The 19,976-nt window shown below is 43.2% G+C and overlaps 2 protein-coding genes across 4 annotated transcripts in view; one reads left to right on the top strand and one right to left on the bottom strand.

The window, feature by feature from the left end:
- Window positions 1-12,735, top strand: part of aars2 (alanyl-tRNA synthetase 2, mitochondrial (putative)) — a 75,410-nt gene extending 62,675 nt beyond the window's left edge. For all 3 annotated transcript variants that reach the window (XM_073056241.1, XM_073056239.1, XM_073056242.1), the window contains 4 exons: window positions 108-218; window positions 7,843-7,926; window positions 8,029-8,139; window positions 8,772-12,735. In XM_073056241.1, the coding sequence (XP_072912342.1) occupies window positions 108-218; window positions 7,843-7,926; window positions 8,029-8,139; window positions 8,772-8,936 (471 nt within the window). In that variant the 3' untranslated portion in view covers window positions 8,937-12,735. The remainder of the gene's footprint in view (window positions 1-107; window positions 219-7,842; window positions 7,927-8,028; window positions 8,140-8,771) is intronic.
- Window positions 12,736-13,172: 437 nt separating this feature from the next.
- Window positions 13,173-19,976, bottom strand: part of lbr (lamin B receptor) — a 63,048-nt gene continuing 56,244 nt past the window's right edge. The window contains exons 10-14 of the mRNA XM_073056243.1: window positions 17,576-17,701; window positions 16,971-17,139; window positions 16,798-16,878; window positions 16,204-16,326; window positions 13,173-14,805 (exon numbers count right to left, since the gene is read on the bottom strand). Of these exons, the coding sequence (XP_072912344.1) occupies window positions 14,645-14,805; window positions 16,204-16,326; window positions 16,798-16,878; window positions 16,971-17,139; window positions 17,576-17,701 (660 nt within the window). The 3' untranslated portion in view covers window positions 13,173-14,644. The remainder of the gene's footprint in view (window positions 14,806-16,203; window positions 16,327-16,797; window positions 16,879-16,970; window positions 17,140-17,575; window positions 17,702-19,976) is intronic.

The following is a 19,976-nucleotide window of genomic DNA, read 5'->3' as shown; positions in this document are numbered from 1 at the left end:
ACCGCCCCTCCCACAGTGTGACTCTCCCTCGGTAATCACACCTCGCTCGGTGAGACACTCTCCCTCTGGCCCCCGCCCCCGGACTCTGACTGCGTTCCGTTCCGCAGGTGGTGGATGGAGCAACGCTCCCGCAGAGGGAACGCCGGCAGCTCCAGCACCGGCTCCGTGCCCTGCAGCGAGCCGCCAACACCCGCACTCGCAAGCTGGAGGAGCAAGAGGTGAGTGAGCCCGGGCCAGGGGCGACGGTACAGCAGGGTCAGAACCAGTATTGGGTTTATTGTCACTGATGTTAGTCGTGAAGTCTGTTGTTTTGTGGCAGCAGTACAACACAGGCAGAACAAATTACAATCTACATAAAAATTAATGACTCGTGGAATAATGAGGCAGTGTGTATGGGTTGATGGACTGTTCAGAAATCTGATGGTGTAGGGAAAAAGCCATTCCTTAATTGTTGACTTTAGCTTCCTACCCTGCTGGTAGAAATGAGTGGAGAGATGGTGAAGGTCCTCAATAATGAATGCCGCCTCCTTTTGAAGATGTGCCTGATGGTGCGAAGGCTTGTGCCTGTGATTGAGCTGGCCAAGTCTACAACCCTCTGTAGCTTCTTTTAGACCATAGGACAGAGGAACAGAATTAGGCCATTTGGCCTATCGAGTCTGATCCCTTCGTGCCCTGACTGATTACATCAGCCTTTGCCTTAAAAATACCCAGTGGCTTGGCCTCTACATTCACCTGTGGCAATGAATTCCACAGCTTCACCACACTCCTCGTCTCCATTCTAAATGGACTTCCCTCTAGCCTGAGGTTGTGTGCTCTGGTCTTAGACTCTCCCATCAAGGAAACATCCTCTCCACCTCCACCCTGTCTAGGCCTTTCAATATTCGATAGGTTTCAATGAAAGCCCCCCCCACACCCCATTCTTCTGAACTCTAGACAGTATAGGCTCAGAGCCATCAAACACCCCTCAAATGATAAGCCTTTCGATCCCAGGATTATTTTCCTGAATCTCCTTTGAACCCTCCCTGATGTCAGCACAACCTTTCTTAGATAGGGGGCCCAGAACTGCTCACAATACTCCAAGTGGGACATCACCAAAGCTCTATAAAGCCTCAATATTACTTCCTTATTCATTATATTCCAGTCTCTTGAAAATAATGCTAACACTGCACTTGCCTTTCTCGCCATCAACTCAACGTGCAAATTAGCCTTTAGGGAACCAGCATGGAGACTCCCAAGTCCCCTTGCACCTGAGATTTTTGAATTTTCTCTCCATTTAGAAAATAATCTATAATTTTATTTCTTCTAGCAAAGTGCATGACCATGTACTTTCACTGTATTCCTTCTACCATTGCTTTGCCCATTCTTCTAATGTCTCTGCTGTCTCAAAATCACCTGCCCCTCCACCTTTCTTCGTATTGTCCGCAAACATGACCACAAATCATTGACATATAACGCAAATAGAAGCATCCCAACACAGGCCCCTGTGGAACACCACTAGTAACCAGCAGTCAACAGCAAAAGCCTCCCTTTATTCCCACTCTTTGCCTCCTGGCAATCAGTCAGTACTCTATCCATGCTAGAATCCTTTCTGTAATACCACGGGCCCCTCAACCTTGTCAAAGGCCTTCTGAAAATCCAAGTACACAACATCCACTGATTCTCCTTTGTCTATCCTGCTTGTTATTTCTTCAAAGAATTCCAACAGATTTGTCAGGCAGAAGTTTCCCTTAAGGAAACCATGTTGACTACGGCCTGTTTTGTCATGTGCCTCCAAGTACCCCATAAACACATCCTTAGCAAACGACTCCCAACATTTTCCCAGCCACTCAGGTCAGGCTAACCGACATATAATTTCCTTTTTCCTACCTCTCTCCCTTTTTGAAGAGTAGAATGACAGTCCTCTGGAACCACGCCAGAATCAATTGATTCTTGAAAGATCTCTACTAATACCTCCACAATCTCTTCAGCCATCTACCTCTTTCAGAACCCTGGGGTGTAGTTCATTTGGTTCAGGTGACTTAACTACCTTCAGCCCTTTCAACATCTCAAGCACTATCTCCTTAGTAATGGCAACTACACTCACTTCTGCTCTCTGCCACACTGCTGCTAGTATTTTCTGAAGTGAAGACTGATGCAAAATACTTAAGTTCATCTGCAATTTCTTTGCTGGCTATTGCTATCTATCCAGCATTATTTTCCAGCTGTCATCTACTCTCACATCTCTTTTACACTTTATATATCTGAAGAAACTTTTGATATCGTCTTTAGTATTATTGGTACAGTCCATCTTTTCCTTCTTTATAACTATTTTTAGTTGCCTCCTGTTGGTTTTTAAAAGCCTTTGAATCCTATAATTTCCACTAATTTTTGCTCCATTTCCTTTGGCTTTTATGTTGGCTTTGGCCACCCTGCCTTTAGAACACTTCTTCTTTGAGATGCATCTATCCCGTGTCTTTTGAATTAGAGACTCCCAGAGACTCCAGCCATTGCTGTGCTGCCATCACCCTTTCCAGTCAACTTTGGCCAGCTTCTCTCTCATAGATTCATAGAAAAGTACAGCACAGAAGCAGGACTTTGGCCTATCTAGTCTGCACCAAACAACAACTGACCCAACACTGATTGCTGTGGCACACCACCAGTCACAAGCCTCCAGTTAGAAATGCAACTGTCTATTACCACAGTCTGGCTTCTCCCAGAAAACCAATGTCTAATCTAATTTACTACCTGATCTTGAATGTCAAGTGACTGAACCTTCCTGACCAACCTCCCATGCAGGACATTGTCAAATGACTTACTGAAGTCAATGGAGACAACATCCACTGCCTTGCCTTCATCCACTTTCCAGAAAAAATCTGTAAGATTGGTTAGATATGACCTACCATGTACGAAGTCATGCTGACTAATCTTAATCAGTCCATGGCTATCCAAATACTTAGATATCCTGTCCCTTAGAATACCTTCCAATAACTTCCCCACTACTGATGTCAGGCTGACCGGCCTATAGTTTCCTGGTTTATTTTTAGAGCCTTTCTTGAACAGGAGAACAATATTCATTATCCTCCAAACCTCTGGTACCTCACCCATCACTAAGGATGATTTAAATATCTTTGATAGGCCCCAGCAATTTCTGCACTTGCCTCCTGCAGGGTCCAAGGAAACACCTTGTCAGGCCTGGAGATTTATCCACCCTAATTTGCCTCAGGACAGCAAACACCACCTCCTCTGTAATCTGTTCAGGCTCCATGAAAATTGATGCAGCTTTGTCTTACTTTTATAGATTCTGTGTCAGTCTCCTGAGTACAGATGTAATAGAAAAATTAACATCTCCTGTCTGTTTTGGCTTCACACGTGGATTACCATTCTGATCTTCAAAATCGGTCAAATTTGCCCCTTGCAATCCTTTTGCTCTTAACATATCTGTAGAATCCCTTAGGATTCTCCTTCACCTTGTCTACTAGGGCAATCTCATGTCTTTGTTTAGCCCTCTTGATTTTTTTCTTAAGTGTTCTCTTGCATTTCCAAACCTCCATAAGAACTTCCATCTCTTCCTACCTGCCATACATATCCTTTATTTTTCTTAACCAGGGCCTCAATATCTCTTGAAAACCAAGGTTCTCTACACCTGTCATCTTTATCTTTTACTATGACAGGCACATAAAAGCTTGTACTCTCAGAAATTCACCTTTGAAGGTCTCCCATTTACCCAGTATATTTTTGCCAGAAAACTGCCTATCCCTATCCACACTTGCCAGATCCTTTTTGATAGCATCAAAATGGGCTTTTCTCCAATTTAGAATCTTAACCTGCAGATCAGACCTATCTTTTTGCGTATTTACTTTGAAACTAATGGCATTGTGATCACTGGATGCAAAGTGTTCCCGACACAAACTTCTGTCACCTGCTCTGTCTCAGTCCCTAATAGCAGATCAAGTAGCACGTGCTCTCACATTGGGACTTCTATGTAGTGAGTAAGGAAACCTTTCCTAACAAACTCTATCCCATCTAGTCCTTTTACAGTATGGAAGTCTCAGTCAGTATGTGGAATGTTAATATCACCTACCATAAACAACCTGATGTTTGTTACAACAGTCTGCGATCTCTCTGCAAATTTGTTTTTCTAAATCCGTTTAACTGTTGAGTGGTCTGTAATATAGCCCCATTAATGTGATCATAACTTTCTTATTTATCAGTTCCACCCATAATGTTTCACTGGCTGAGTTCTCCAGTCTGTCCTGACTGAGCACTGCCTTGACACCCAGTACAGAATAGCTGATCCCCTAGTGGGCTCGAGCATGAGCTGCTTTAAAAAGCCACAGAAACATAGAAAACTTACAGCACAATACAGGCCCTTTGGCCCACAAAGTTGTGCCGAACATGTCCCTACCTTAGAAATTACTAGGCTTACCCATAGTCCTCTATTTTTCTAAGCTCCATGTACAGTGACATGCAAAAGTTTGGACACCCCTGGTCAAAATTTCTGTTACTAGCTAGTGAGTAAAAGATGACCTGATTTCCAAAAGGCAAAAAGTTAAAGATGACACATTTCTTTAATATTTTAAGCAAGATTACTTTTTTATTTCAATCTTTTACAATTTCAAAATAACAAAAAAGGAGAAGGGCCCAAAGCAAAAGTTTGGGCACCCTGCAAACCCCCTTTGGCAAGTATCACAGCTTGTAAACGCTTTCTGTAGCCAGCTAAGAGTCAATTCTTGTTTGGGGGATTTTCGCCCATTCTTCCTTGCAAAAGGCTTCTAGTTCTGTGAGATTCTTAGCCTGTCTTGCATGCACTGCTCAAGGTCTATCCACAGATTTCCGATGATGTTTAGGTCGGGGGACTGTGAGGGCCATGACAAAACCTTGCGCCTCTTAAGGTAGTCCAGTGTGGATTTTGAGGTGTGTTTAGGATCATTATCTTATTGTAGAAGCCGTCCTCTTTTTATCTTCAGCTTTTTTTTTTACAGACGCTGTGGTATTTGCTTTCAGAATTTGTTGGTATTTAATTGAATTCATTCTTCCCTCTACCAGCGAAATGTTCCCCGTGCCACTGGCTGTAACACAAGCCCAAACATGATCGATCCACCCCCCGTGCTTAATAGTTGGAGAGGTGTTCTTTTCATGAAATTCTGCACCCTTTTTTCTCCAAACATACCTTTGCTCATTGCAGCCAAAATTCAGCATCAGAAGTTTGCAAAGGAACATCTAAACAAACCTGATGCATTTTGGAAACAAGTCCTGTGGACTGATGAAGTTAAAATAGAACTTTTTAGCCACAATAAGCAAAGGTATGTTTGGAGAATAAACGGTGCAGAATTTCATGAAAAGAACACGTCTCCAACTGTTAAGCATGGGGGGGTGGATCGATCATGCTTTGGGCTTGTGTTGCAGCCAGTGGCACGGGGAACATTTCACTGGTAGTGGGAAGAATGAATTCAATTAAATACCAGCAAATTCTGGAAGCAAACATCACACTGTCTGTTTAAAAAAAAAAAGCTGAAGATGAAAAGATGGCTTCTACAATAAGATAATGATCCTAAACACACCTCAAAATCCACACTGGACTACCTTAAGAGGCGCAAGCTGAAGATTTTGCCATGGCCCTCACACCCCCCCGACCTAAACATCATCGGAAATCTGTGGATAGACCTCAAAAGAGCAGTGCATGCAAGACAGCCCAAGAATCTCACAGAACTAGAAGCCTTTTGCAAGGAAGAATGGGTGAAAATCCCCCAAAACAAGAATTGAAAGACTCTAAGCTGACTACAAAAAGCATTTACAAGCTGTGATACTTGCCAAAGGGGATGTTACTAAGTTTTGAGCATGCAGGATGCCCAATCTTTTGCTTCGGACCCCTTTCATTTTTTATTTTGAAACTGTAAAAGATGGAAATAAAAAAGTGATCTTGCTTAAAATATTAAAGAAATGTGTCATTTTAACTTTATGCCTTTTGGAAATCAGGTAATCTTTTACTCACTTCACAGCTATTCACAGTAACAGAAATTTTGACCGGGGAGCCTGAACTTTTGCATACCACTGTACCTATCCAAAGGTCTCTTAAAAGACCCTATTGTATCTGCCTCCACCACCGTTGCCAACAGCCCATTCCACACACTCACCACTCTGCATAAAAAAACTTATCCCTAACATGTCCTCTGTATCTACTCCCCAGTACCTTAAACCTGTGTCCTCTTGTGGCAACCACTTTAGCCCTTGGAAGAAGCCTCTATCGACACGATCAATGCCTCTCATCATCTTATACACCTCTATCAGGTCACCTCTCATCCTCTGTCGCTCCAAGGAGAAAAGGCTGAGTTCACTCAACCTGTTTTCATAAGGCATGTTCCCTAATCCAGGCAACATCCTTGTAAATCTCCTCTGCACCCTTTCTATGGCTTCCACATCCTTCCAGTAATGAGGCAACCAGAACTGAGCACAGTACTCCCCAAGTGGGGTCTGACCAGGGTCCTATACAGCTGCAACATTACCTCTCGGCTCCTAAATTCAATTCCACGATTAATAAAGGCCAATACACCATATGCTTTCTTAACCACAATGTCAATCTGTGCAGCTGTTATGAGGCATTTTAGAAATTGCCCCTTGGGATCCAGCACCAACCTGATTTTCCCCACTCTACCTGCATATTGGAATCCTCCATGACTATCATAACATTGCCCTTTTGAGACGCATTTACTATCTCCCATTGTAATTTGTAGACTACATCTTCTACTGTTTGGAGTTTTGTATACAACTCTCATCAGGGTCTATTTACTCTTGCAGTTTCTCAGCCTTACCCACAACAATTCTACATCTTCTAATCCTATGTCACCATTTTTAAAAAAGATTTTATTTTATTTTTTTTAAACCAACAAAGCCACCCCAGCCCCTCTGCCTATCTGCTTGCCCTGTCGATACAATGGGTATCCTTGGACGTTAAGCTCCCAACCATAATCTTCTTTCAGCCATGATTCAGTGATGCCCTCAACGTCATACATGCCAATCTGTAACTGCTACAAGTTCATCTACGTTATTCCATATACTGTGTGCATTCAAATACAACACCTTCAGTCCTGTATTCATCACCCTTTTTGACTTTGTCCCCCTTTTACATTGCAACTTAGCCCGTTGACATTTGTAAACCAACTACCCCATACTCAGCCCTATCACTCTAGTTCCCATCACCCTGCCAAATCAGCTTGCACCTTCCGAAACAACTCCAGCAAACCTGCCCGCAAGGATATTGGTCCCCTTGGGTTCAAGTGTAACCCGTCCCTTTTGTATAGGTCATACCTTTCCCAAAAAGATCCCAATGATCCAGAAATCTGAAACTCTTTCCCCTGCACCAGTTGCTTAGCTATGTATTCATCTACCAAATCATCCTAATCTTACCCTCACTGGCAGGTGGCACAGGCAGCAATCCAGAGATTACTACCCTAGAGATCCTGTATTTCAGCTTTCTACCTAACTCCCTAAAGTCTCTCAAGGATCTCCTCACATTTCCTATCTACGGCTCCTCCCTGGTACATCATCCCCCTCAAAACACTATATTGATTATTGAGGGGATCAGCCACATGGGTTTTCTGCACTGGCTGCCCATTTCCTTTCCTTCTCCCGACAGTCACCCAGTTACCTGCCTCCTGCAACCAAGCTCTAGTTCCTCAACTCATTCTTTGAGGAGCTGGTGATGTGGTTATCCACAAAGGGGTGCTGTGCAGTGGGCTGGTGTTCAGCTGCAGTGTGGTGTGGCTGGGGTTTGCTGAGGTGGTGGGAGTTGACTACCTGACATCTCATTCTCTTTCTCCCCCTCCGCCTGTGACTATGGGACTGGAACCTCTTCCCTCCCCTCAGGCCGCTGACCATCTCCGTGTTGTCCTGGCGCAGTCACGAGACCAGACGTTGGTTGTGGATACCATACCAGAACAGCCCATCACTGTGAGTGTGTCACCCCTACCTCTGTCACCCACAACCTCCCCATCTTTCAACCATCCCTCCTCCCCCTCTTCCTCTCCAGACTTACCTCTCTCTGTGTTCCAGGTCCTGGGGAAGATGGTGAAGCTTCTGTCCGTCCAGTGTCCAAGCTGCTCTGTAATGTTACTGAGCCCCCATCCTGGGGGCAAGGTTCTGTGTGTGTGTCGGGTTCCCCAGGTGAGTGGTAACATGATGGGCTTCTTCCTCTGTGCACCGAGCACAACAATCCCTTTCTCTGCCAACCCCACACTACAGAGGTCCACCATTCCACTGAACAACACCCACTGCCCCACCACTTGTCCTTTCTTCCCTATGACCTTCCCCCATGAGGTTGGAGCAAGTGGAGCGTCCCACATCCAACACTCCTATTCTCCACATAGTGGAGTTGGCGCGTGGCCTAGTGGGCATGGCATCAGACTAGTAACCTGAAGGTCACTGGTTCGAGCCTCAGCTGAGGCAGCGTGTTTGTGTCCTTGAGCAAGGCACTTAACAACACATTGCTTTGCGACGTCACCAGTGCCAAGCTGCATGGGTCCTAGTGCCCTTCCCTTGGACAACATCGGTGGTGTGGAGAGGGGAAGGCCTGCAGCTTGGGCAACTGCCGGTCTCCCATACAACCCTGCCCAGGCCTGCGCCCTGGAAACTCCAGGCGCAGATCCATGGTCTCTCGAGACCGACGGATGCCACCACCATTCTCTACATTTTCTCTCCCTACCCCAACAAATTCCTCCTCGAACTCTCCCACACTGAATTATTCCTCTGTCCCCCCCACCCCCCACTTGTCTAGTCTGACTGCCTGTTTTCTCCAGGACATGTGGAGCAGTCTGTCTGCGGTGGACTGGGCCCTGGCTGTCTGTGCAGGCATGGGCGGGAGTGCTGGAGGCTCTGACCTTATCGCCAAGGGAACCGGGAATAGTTCTGACTTGGAGGAAGTCCGCAGAAGGGCTGAGCAGTATGCCAGAAGTAGAATGTAAACATCAGAGATCTTTTGGCAAGGAGGATCCGTCCCTCTATCACTCCACCATCTCAATGCATTGTATCATCCTGTCCCAGCTGTGGTTCTGACAAGGGGATTTTTCTCCTCTGCATCCTGCTACCACGAGTGGACAGGCAGCTGCTTTGTAGGGTGTGGGTCATTCCAACAAGTGACTGAGTAGGTTCCCTGTAGTGGGAGACAAGTTCCCCTGGGGTGGAATTGACAATTAGACCCAGCTGGATATGTACATGAGATTAAGGATTCTTTCAATTAGAACCAGGATTGACATCAGGACTTGGCCATCCCCTGGCAGTTAAACGCTCAGGACACTGGAAGAGCAGAACATCCAGGCTCTCATTGCCTAGACCTCCTCCTGAACTATTCCAGCCATGCATGCCGCGTGCCCAGTTCTCAATGTCCTGCCCAGCCATCATGGACATTGAACCAAGGCTGCCTACTCCTTGTGTAGGGTTCCCATCAATCACTGGTTCATTCTGATGTCTGTATCCAGGGGTGGTGATGTGGGTTGAAAGACAAGTATTTTGAGATACCAGGAGTAGGGATGGCAGAGGACTGTGATGTTTTCTGTTGTACAAATTAAAAAGTTTTTTGTGAAAATTCAGCTGCTAATTTCCTTCGTCTCTCATCCCCATTACTGAACTTGAGCTGGCGAGGGGGGATCTGCACGCCTTTGGGCTGCTGCCCAGGTTAACCCAAGGGTGAGACTGGTAGCATCAGATCTCCGGAGTAATAGCCTGTGATGTTGCAAAGAGAGTTGTTCTACTGAATCAGATAATGAGGGAGGTGATTGAGGGAGGGTTGGAGATGCCATTGATAGCTGTACAAAGGCTGACCCACAATCACAAAATGGAGATGGGGAAGGGAATTGGAGGGAAACATTACTACAACAACCATTGGGAAACCTATTCATGGGAGGCCAGTCCCTTTGTTTGAGACAGAAATGAGAGAGAATGTGGAAAAGAAGGGTAACATGCATTTTTGGTTCTGTTGTGGCAGAATGAGAAATCTGGCTAGAGCTTCATCACTGATAATGCAAGCATGAATGTGTGTGGCTAGAACTGAAACACTGTCTTTTTAATTCAAAGTTAATTTTCAGGTGAAGCTCTACCAGTTACAATTGCAATGTATTTTGGGCAGCTGATGTTCTCCCATACTGCTGTCAATTTGATGTGCAGCCTTCCCCTACACAGGTTGGAGCTGCCAAATCCATCAACTACTCTAGTTTGGCAATCAGAGAGGAAAACACCATGTGCTGCATTTATTTCAGAACCAGTTAAAGGAACACAAGCTGCCCTCAGAACCCTCAGCAGCTCCTGAGCAGACTGCATGCAGCCTCAGTTTGCTCCCACCAGCCAGGGATACTCAGTGTAGGTATGAACTATTTTTCTGGTAGTGCCATGTTGGATGTCAGACAATTCTGGTCCAGAGGCACAAAATGCCCAAGTGCAAAACCACTCAAATGACTGAACCAAACTAGGTGTTATTTTGTACGAATGACCTTCATGCACACCTGGCTTGGACTCAGGAAAGGAACTTTTTTAACTTCCTGGCCTCAGGACCATTGCAGGGAGCCTCCACTAACTTTTGCCACATCAGGTAAAGTCTGCCTACATGCAAGAAAGAGCAGCTAGAAACCAAGTCAAGGTAAGATGACTAGCAGGAAGATGACTGAAGAGGAAGCTCCTCAGGAACATTAGCAAAATCTGCCTTTCTCCTGCCCCGAATAAATGTTTGGCCATGTTAGTAATTCCATTTCAAACAAAAGATTCCCAGGAACACCTACCGGAATGTGAACCACCACTCTCCATTCCCATTCACCAATGATAAACAGGTAAATAAGATGCATCACTGTAGACATTAAGAAATTCCAAGAAGCAGCAAGAGTCTCTGGTCTCTCATAACACATGCAGGCCACTGAAAACAGTAATAGCAATGTGGAATCTCTCAAATTACCCACCAATTTGCTTCACTGACTACTGCAGTCTGCAGAACCACCCCAGCACATAGCCAACTGGAACTAATTACTAACTCCAAGAAATTAAAGAACAGTAGCACTTACTCCACAGAAATAAATTACAGGAAAAGTTTGTTCCAAATTACAAATCTTTATTTCAGCAAAAAAATAAAGGTAATCTTACTGTACAATGGATATTGTTATAGGAGCAATTACAATAAAAATTGAAAACTCCCTTCCACCCACCCACCAATCCCCCTCCAAACAAAGCTATTTACAGTTACTTTGTTCATCTCAAATATAACAGATTCTACAAAGCTCACCTGCTGTTGTATGGGTAACTAACAGGATTTCAGATGGAGTTCCATTTTCAAGTGGATACTGTAATTTTCTCACACTGGGACCATTATGGGTGATAATTTGACTAGAGTGGGGAAAAAGTGCGATTCCAGGTGCAATCTGTACTGAGAGACAGAATCTGCTTCTTGGATACAATTCTATAGTTTGTTTAATAGACCTTTTTTGCTGTTTATTCTCTGATATCACAGGGCTTTACTTTCTGTTGTAAAATGATCCAAGGCTATCCCTATAGATCACCATCTAGGCCAGTTTTACTACTAGCTGCCCTACCACAAATAAACTTTACATCTACAGAGTCTTAAATACTAAATTACTTTATCCTCCATTATACTGGTCACATAGATAGCACAAGGGCCAAACATGGAATCCTGGAAAAACTTCTGCAAGTGCTCATTCTGTTTCCTCCAGAGCCACTTTGAATTGTAATTCCATTCCAGCTCTTAACTACGCCTGGATTGGAAACAGGGCTAAGAAATGTTTGCGAGCTAATAAACCTCCAGAGCTTGGTAGATTTAAAACAGGCAGCTACTTAAGGCAAATATTTAAAAGAAACTGCAGATGCTATGCTGTAGAGGAGTTAACATGCTGGTTTATTTTCCAAAATTTCCTTGATTCAGGGAATGTTTCCTGATTGGAAAAATAGCAAATCTGACCCTTTGCGTATAAAGTGAGAGAGCCAGAAAGGGTTAGATTAACATATTAGAGGGAAGATAATATAATCTATTACTGAAAATGCTACTGTAGGAGATTGGAAAAATTAATCATGGCTTTGAGAAAGGAAAATGGTCAATTAATTTATTGTACTTCTATGATGTAGCAGATGTTGAGAGCTTGCAGAGTTCTATGATACAGTAATAACTGGATGCACTATGATTTGCATAAGATCGTAATACAGCAGTAGCAAGAAATCAGGAAAGCTAATATTAATTGCTAGGGAATTGAATGCAAGAGGAAGGTCACACTTTGGCAAGAGTGCATCAGGAATACAATGTAAAGAATTGGACTCCTTATGCAAAGGAGGATTCAAATTGGAGGTAGTTCAGAGAAAGGCTATTAGCTAGAATGAGTGGTATACCTCCTAAGGGAAGGGTGGATAAGCTAGATTTGTATCCATGAGTATAGAAGGGTGAGTGGGGACATGACTGACCACAAATCTTGTCAGGATCAATACTTGTGAAACTAGAGCTATTGAAAGAGGTTGCCCAGTTAGAGCAGATGAAATGCATTTTCTTTCTTTGAAGGGCTTTTGCCTCAAAAGCAATAGAAGTTTCTGAATTTTTAAGGGAAAAATAGATAGAATTTTGACAAAAAGAATATGGTGGGGGCAAGTGGTGGTAAGGTGACAGGGAAGGTGATGACAGGTATGTTCCTATGGAACAGTACAGCATTCTCAAAGGGTTGGGCAACCAATAGCATGTGATCAGAGAGAGAACCAAGGCAGGCAGGTGCAACACAAGGCCAATATTATTGTACCTCAGAAGTGGCTTACAGAAAGCAGGGGGTAGGGGTTGGCAGGAACCAAACAGGGGGAATGGATTCCTCTGAACAAAAACATTTACGGCAAATTCCATTTGTCCCACTTGCTAATGTAGATTTAAACAGGTGCACATTTTTGGAAATGTGTCCCCCAGTACAGAACAGATTAGAGGGAAGGTGGATAACGCAAATTCCATCTGAAATACTGTAATTCCCATTAATATAAAAAATGTACTCAAAGCTGCATAAAATCAAGAACAATCAAAAATGTTCTCTTGTTAAATTGTACATCTGATATACAGGACAGAAGAATTCAAAATTTGGGTCAACAAAGTCTGAGAAAATGTAAAGATGTAGAAAGCTATCTTGTTTTCCTGCTGAGGAAGTAGGCCAGCAGCAACATACCACAGGCTAGGGCTAGAGTGCCTTATCCAGTGTTTTTATTCACATTTGAGAATAGATACACCTCGGTTAACTCATTAAACAGTTCATTAATACTGAAATTGGTTACAAAGAGAATGAAGTAAACGTTTAAAGAAAAATTATCAGCCACTGAACAAAGATCCTGCACCCACTACCAACAGGCTGCCGGGTATTGATACAGCTCATTGCTCACGGACCACAACAGTTTCAAGTCAAATGCCATATCCGTGACCAAAATATACCTTTACATAGAAGGCTTCACTGCAGTAGAATGTGTGTCCACATTTCCTTACACCAATTCATGCAAAACAGATAAAGACCGGTTAATTCTGGACACCAGCAGAACATTTAAAGAAACCTAGTGACTAAAATGCATTTTAACTACTGTCATACCAGACAGCCAAACACTGTACATCTTCATTTTAGCATGAAATCCAGCAAAAACCCAAGTACACACAAAGTAGAATGTAGTAAAAGGACATTCTAAGACTTAACAAGCTTACAACGTTTGGAATTGTTCCAGGTACCCAGCAAGGGGAGCCTGGTTTAAATTTTAATTTTGAATGGATAACAGTTGGAGAGGGTGAGAGGTGAGGAGTAACAGACAAGCCAATGTGTAAGTGAGGAGTTATACTAAAACACAGAATTCATGCCTTCATCATTTAAACAACCCAAATACCACATTCCCTGTTAAAAGTTTAGCTGACTTTGGAAGAGCAAGTGGAGAAAGAGAATGAAAAGTGTGAGGGAAGAAGAATGGCACTAAATGGAATGGGCATCAGAACATTCAAGAACAGCCAGCCATCGGAGTTCTTGACTTGCCTATTCTCAAACATGGGGAATGAAGGAGGAAACCTCAGTCAAATGAACAAATGGGAAAAGGCATGAAATTCATGTTATGTTATATTTTTAACATGTTCTATTTAAGAGTACTCATCAAATAGCCTATAATTATGAGTGTGAAGTAATGGAGGAGATGACAATTCATTGTAACCCATGAATGAAGAAATGAAGGACAGAAGATAATGGAAATATTGGAGAGTTATTTCAATTTAAGATGTGTTACAACTGGCAATAAAGGGAAATTGATGAAAAATTGTGTTCTTAAAAGTGAGCCACGATAAACATCAATGTTCCAATTACAGAGTGTTCCACTTTCACAAATCCCTGAGATAAGGGAAGACTTCTGTTAAGCAAGTAATATGCTAAAACTGCACAATAAGGAACAATTACCCACGCATTAGACAAATATATTAAAACTTGTCAGAATGCTCCCATGCCTTTGAAGTGACAAGGCATGTGGCTAACTGAACATAATGAAGATTTTTATTTCCAAACAAAACATGACAGGGTAGAAATGAAAAAATATATACTTTTTTTAAAAACTGAGGTTGCATGATTAATACGTTCAATAATCTTCCTTGATCGTGTGCAATATTTTTAAACAACAGATCTTTTGTGCACATTCTTGCTCAGTAGACATAGGGGATGATCCGATATCGTACCTGTTGGCAGTATTTGTTCCAAGCTACACCATATTTCTTCCTGCACTGATGTTCATCTCTGGCCTCACGATGAACAAGCAAACAAGTGAAATAAATCACATAGAAGTATGGAAGGATGTGATTAAAGCCTGTAGAAACAAAAACAGCAATTCTCAATAAAATTAGCACTTGATACTCTGTTGTCGAGTGTGAATGAATCACTGCATGGAGCCTATGCTAAACACTCACCAGAGACCAGATAGTCAGAAAAACATTTATATCTTATTTGCAGCCTCCAGCCATTCCCATTTCTCTGATAATTCTTCAGCGAAGACATGCCCACTCAGTTTCTGCTCTCTTCTAGACATACCTTTCTCAGAACCTTCACCCTCCTCTCTCTCTCTCTCAGCATTGTTGCTTACTCCCCCACCCCAATAACAGATACCAAAACTCCCCCTATCCTTAAATTCAAGGATGCCGACTGGATAATCAACCCAAGCAACACTGGACAATCTCACTATACTTTTCAATATATCTAACAAAATCTCAAACAGAGAGTGTAATAGTTCGGACAAATGGCTTAAATTTTGCACTCTTGGCAAGTTTCATTATTCTTAATGAATTCATGTTTTAACAGCAATATTGATAATTCCTGTACAACTTTAGTGAGTGGCATCTTACTATAAAGGAATTCTCAGTTTAGAGGAAACTGAATGTTGAATGCAAGATTATCATGGAATACTGTTAATAAAAGACCTCAAAAAACCCAGTGAGGTTCTGTTGTCAACATCAGCTAAGCCACTGTCACTTTGGCAACAATACATGAAAGGACTCAACCTGAAATGTCCACTGTCCATTTCCCCTGTCAGATCCTGTGAGGCCCACTGTTTTCCTCCAGATTGCAGCATCTGTAGTCTCGTAACATTTTATGCTCCTAACTGCATAGCTGAGTTACCCTGACAGGCAGATCTGTTCACCAGAAACAGCAATATCACAGGGGGGCAGGGAAACCAGCATGGTGGATGAACTGGAGTCAATTAGCTTCCTTTTGGAAGTATGTATTTTTGTCTATTTCATTGCTGTATAACCATCTGTAAAAGCCAAATAAATGGGTTGATGATAACAGTAACATGATGTCCAATGGATGGGTGTGAGGATTTTTCTGGTGCCAGTCCCAGAGCTCTCTTTCGCATAAATATTATTTTACCTCTCTTCTCATTCTGACCTCTGGGAATAGGATTCTCGGCTGGTGTTTAATTTGCAAGTGAAGGTTTGATGGTGCTTTACAATGGGTTCTTTTCCATAGTTCACTGAATGAAGCTCGAAGTTAATTCAACATTTCTTACGCTAACATCACACATATTTCTGCAAATTTATCTCCCTGGTTTGGGTAGTGCATCTGAAGCTGCAAAATATTTCAAATGTGTCCAGCTTAGTTAACCGTCCACCCCTCAGTCCCATTCCTAACCAGGACATAGGAAACTTGATTACCAGCCTTTTCCCATCACTGAATCATTATTACGCCCATTCATGAATTCTTTACTCACCACAGGGCAGAGACCAAGCCAAAGCCATGATCAGATCTCCCAGGTAATTTGGGTGACGGACAAATCCCCACCATCCAGAAACAATTAGACTCTTCCCTGTTGCAGTGGGGATAGTTTTCAAATCTGTAGAAAGAAAACCATGTGCAACTTTATATAAAGTAACTACTGCTGTAACTAAACTGAACAAAACAGGTCTTCTCCAGTAATAAGGACACAGAAGAAACTATATCACAGGTGCAACGATACTCATCCAAACTGTAAAGATGGGAACAGTGATCAATTTAATTTATTTTAAATAAGATCTGGTACTCTCACTATATGGATATGGGCAAGTAGTTACACCAAGACAACATGGTAAAGTCCTGCTCTTTACAGCCACAAGGGGATTGTGGCATAATTGTCATAATGTGGTTGACTGGTCATACAAACCCACTGCATTGCACAGAAATGCTGAGGAAAATAGTCCAGTATTTTAGGTGCATTGAAATAATAACAGCGAAACTGAGATGTTAATTTTTCAGAACAGTAATATGATCTTTTCACTTGACTATTACCTACAGTCAAAATGTTTATTAAATAAACAATGATACTCACATGCCAATTTGGGGTCATGAGGGTTCCTTCGGAAGGCATTCTTCTGTGAGTTGGATGCCCGGAATATGGTATAACCGACAGCTGCAATGCAAGCATACATGCGATTACTGAAACACTGAGATAAAGTAGCACTCTGATTAACAAATATCAATTAGACAGAGAAGCTCACTTACTGTTGAGAACAATAATTGCCAGGGCCAAAGGCCAGCTCAGTTCATTCGGGTGATTAACCAGATAGTAAGCTTGTAGACTATACACAAATGGTACCCAGACCAGATCGCCAAATGCCAGCATGTAACCAAAGCCTTCATGCACAATATCCATGGTCGTCAAAATTCCTGCCTATGTTCAAATATTCAGAAAAACAAAAGTGTGAACAGGGAAATGTTCAAAGCTGGAATTTGGAGAAAAGCGCTGGAAAAAGAGCCAATATGCTGGAAGTGGTAGAGATAAGTATAATTATAAATTTTAAAAGATATTTGGATAGGAAAGGCTTCCTGGAATATAGGCTAAATGGAACTAGCTCAGGAAGGGAATTTGGTTGGCATGTATGAGTTGGGCTGAAGAGCTGTTTCCCTGCTGTATTACTCGAAGAGTAAGTGCTAGCTGACATTCTAATCACAAAACAGCAGTAAAACCAAGCAAAATCCTGCCTTCACCCAACAAATTCACAAAGAGCAACTCCTAGTAGGTACCATGCTTGGGTCATCATGGGCTAGCAAATTGCATTTATTCTAAAATCACTGAAGTGCTGATAAGATTAGAGCATCAGAATTACCTCATTCCATAGTGCATCAAGTACATAGAGAAGCTGGAAGCAGTTTACGAGGATCATTGCCAGTGAGGGGACATCCCTGTTCTGCACCTTCATCTCAGCAAACAGCAATCCCAAGTTAATGACAACCTTCAACATTCAGAGAAACAAGTTAGTACTCATTCCCACCAAGTAACTCTGCAAGCCCCAGAATAATTTAACATATTTGTGAAATTTGACTTCACAGGAGGAAACCCAAACTACAGGATGTGTCACAAGGTGCAACATTACCATTTTGCAAAACAGACGCAGAGCAGGACAATATTCAGCCTTTTGCAACCTCAGGGGTTGCAAATCCATCCTATTAAACATTAAAATAAAGTCAACAGATGGTTTTTGTAAACACAAGAGATTCTGCAGATGCTGGAAATCGTAAGCAGCACACACGCAAAATGCTGGGGGAACTCAGCAGGTCCGGCAGCCTCTATGGAAATGAATAAACAATTGACGTTTCAGGCAGAAACACTTCATCAGGACTGGAAAGGAATGGTGTGGATGCTAGAACAAAAGAATGGGGGGAGGGGAAGGAGGACCAGCTAGAAATTGATAGGTGAAGGCAGGTGGATGGGAAATGTAATGGGCTGGAAAAGGAGTAATCTGACAGGAGAGGAGAGTGGACCATGGGAGGAAAGGGAAGATAGAGGGGCAGCAGGGGGAGGTGATAGGTAGGTAAGGAAAAGAGTTAAGAGGCCAGAGTAGGGAAGAGGAGAGGGGGGAAAAAATTACCAGCAGAAATTGATGTTCAAGTCATCAGGTTGGAGGCTACCTAGACAGAATATGAGGTGTTTCTCCTCCACCCTGAGAATGGTCTCATTGTGGCAAAGGAGGCGGCCATGGATCAACACGTTGGTACGGGAAAGGAAATATGAATTAAAATAAATGGCCACCAGGAAATTCTACTTCTGGCAGATGGAGTTCAACAAAGAGGTTCCCCAGTTTATGCTAGGTCTCACCAATGTAGAGGAGGCCACATAGCAAGCTCTGGATACAATAGATGATGTCAACAGATACTCAGGTGAAGTGTTGCCTGGGCCCATGAATGGATATAAGGGAGGAATTGAATGGGCAGGTTTAGCATTTCTGTCACTTGCAGGGATATGTACTAGGAGGGAGATTAATGGGGAGGACACAATGGAATCATAGAAGAAGTGATCCCTGCGGAAAGTGGAGAGTGGGGGTAGGTAAAGATACGCTTGGTGGTATAATCCCATTAAAGATGGTGGAAGCTGCAGAGAATGATGCATTGGATGTGGAGGCTCATGGGGTGGTACGTCAGGACATAAGGAACTCTATCCCTGTTAAGGTGGCAGTAAGATGGAATGAGTATGGATGTCTGGAAAATGGAGGAGATGCGGGTGAGGGCAGTATCTAGGATGGAGGAAGGGAAACCCTGTTCTTAAAAGGAGGATATCTCTGATATATTGGAAAGGAAAGCCTCATCCTGGGAACAGATGTTGCAGAGACAAAGGAACTAAGAAAAGGGGACAGCATTTTTTACAGGAGCTGGGAAGAAATATTGTCAAGATAACTGTGAGAATCAGTAAGTTTATAAAAGATGTCAGTAGACAGCACATCTCCAGAGATGAAGACAGAGAGATTGAGAAAGGGGAGAGAGGTGGCAGAAAAGATCCAAGTGAATTTAAGGGCAGGGTGGAGGCAAACTTGATGAAACTGACAAGCTCAGTATTGGTGCATGAAGAAGCACCAATGCAGTGCAAGAATAATTGGGGAGAATTCTTAAAACATGGACTGTTCTATGTAACCAATGAAAAAACAGGCATAGTTGGGGCACATGGCCACCCCTGGAGTATGGAGATGAAGAGAGAATATTCCACCTCAGAGAGGGGAGGATCAGAAGGAATGATGAAAACACGGCAGGGATTAGAGCTACAACTGGTTTGGAGGGGTGGGGGAGAATTGGTGGTGTCAGTGAAAGTAGAGTGGAATGAAGATGGAGGGTCTGAGGACCCAAGAGGTGAGAGGAGAGCCTGAGAGACCCGGGGTTGGAGAGTGGTGGTGGAGGAAGAGTAGCCCAGGGCACAGCGACACAGAGTCAAATCTCAGCCTGCAGGTGGTGACAGTCAAGATCCTGCCTGGAGCCAGAGCTGGAGCTGCGTAATTCATCCAGGGTCATTGAAACCAGAGTTGGTGGTGACGGGATCCACGCTCTAGAACTGCCCAAGGTTGCTGGATCAGGAGTTGGCAACGATGGTATTAATGGTCTGGAGAGCCCTGGGTTGTCAGAACCAGAATTGGAGATGGTGGTATCCACAGACTGGAAACAAGCAATCTTCCAATTCTTCCTGGACACAAGGAAGGCAAAGAGCTGGCAGCTGGAGCACGGATCCAGTGGAGGATGAAATGT

This window comes from Hemitrygon akajei, chromosome 9 (genome assembly GCF_048418815.1).
Source record: "Hemitrygon akajei chromosome 9, sHemAka1.3, whole genome shotgun sequence".
NCBI lineage: Eukaryota > Metazoa > Chordata > Chondrichthyes > Myliobatiformes > Dasyatidae > Hemitrygon > Hemitrygon akajei.
Note: the sequence above shows the minus strand (reverse complement) of the source record. Positions and strands in the feature narration are given on the sequence as shown.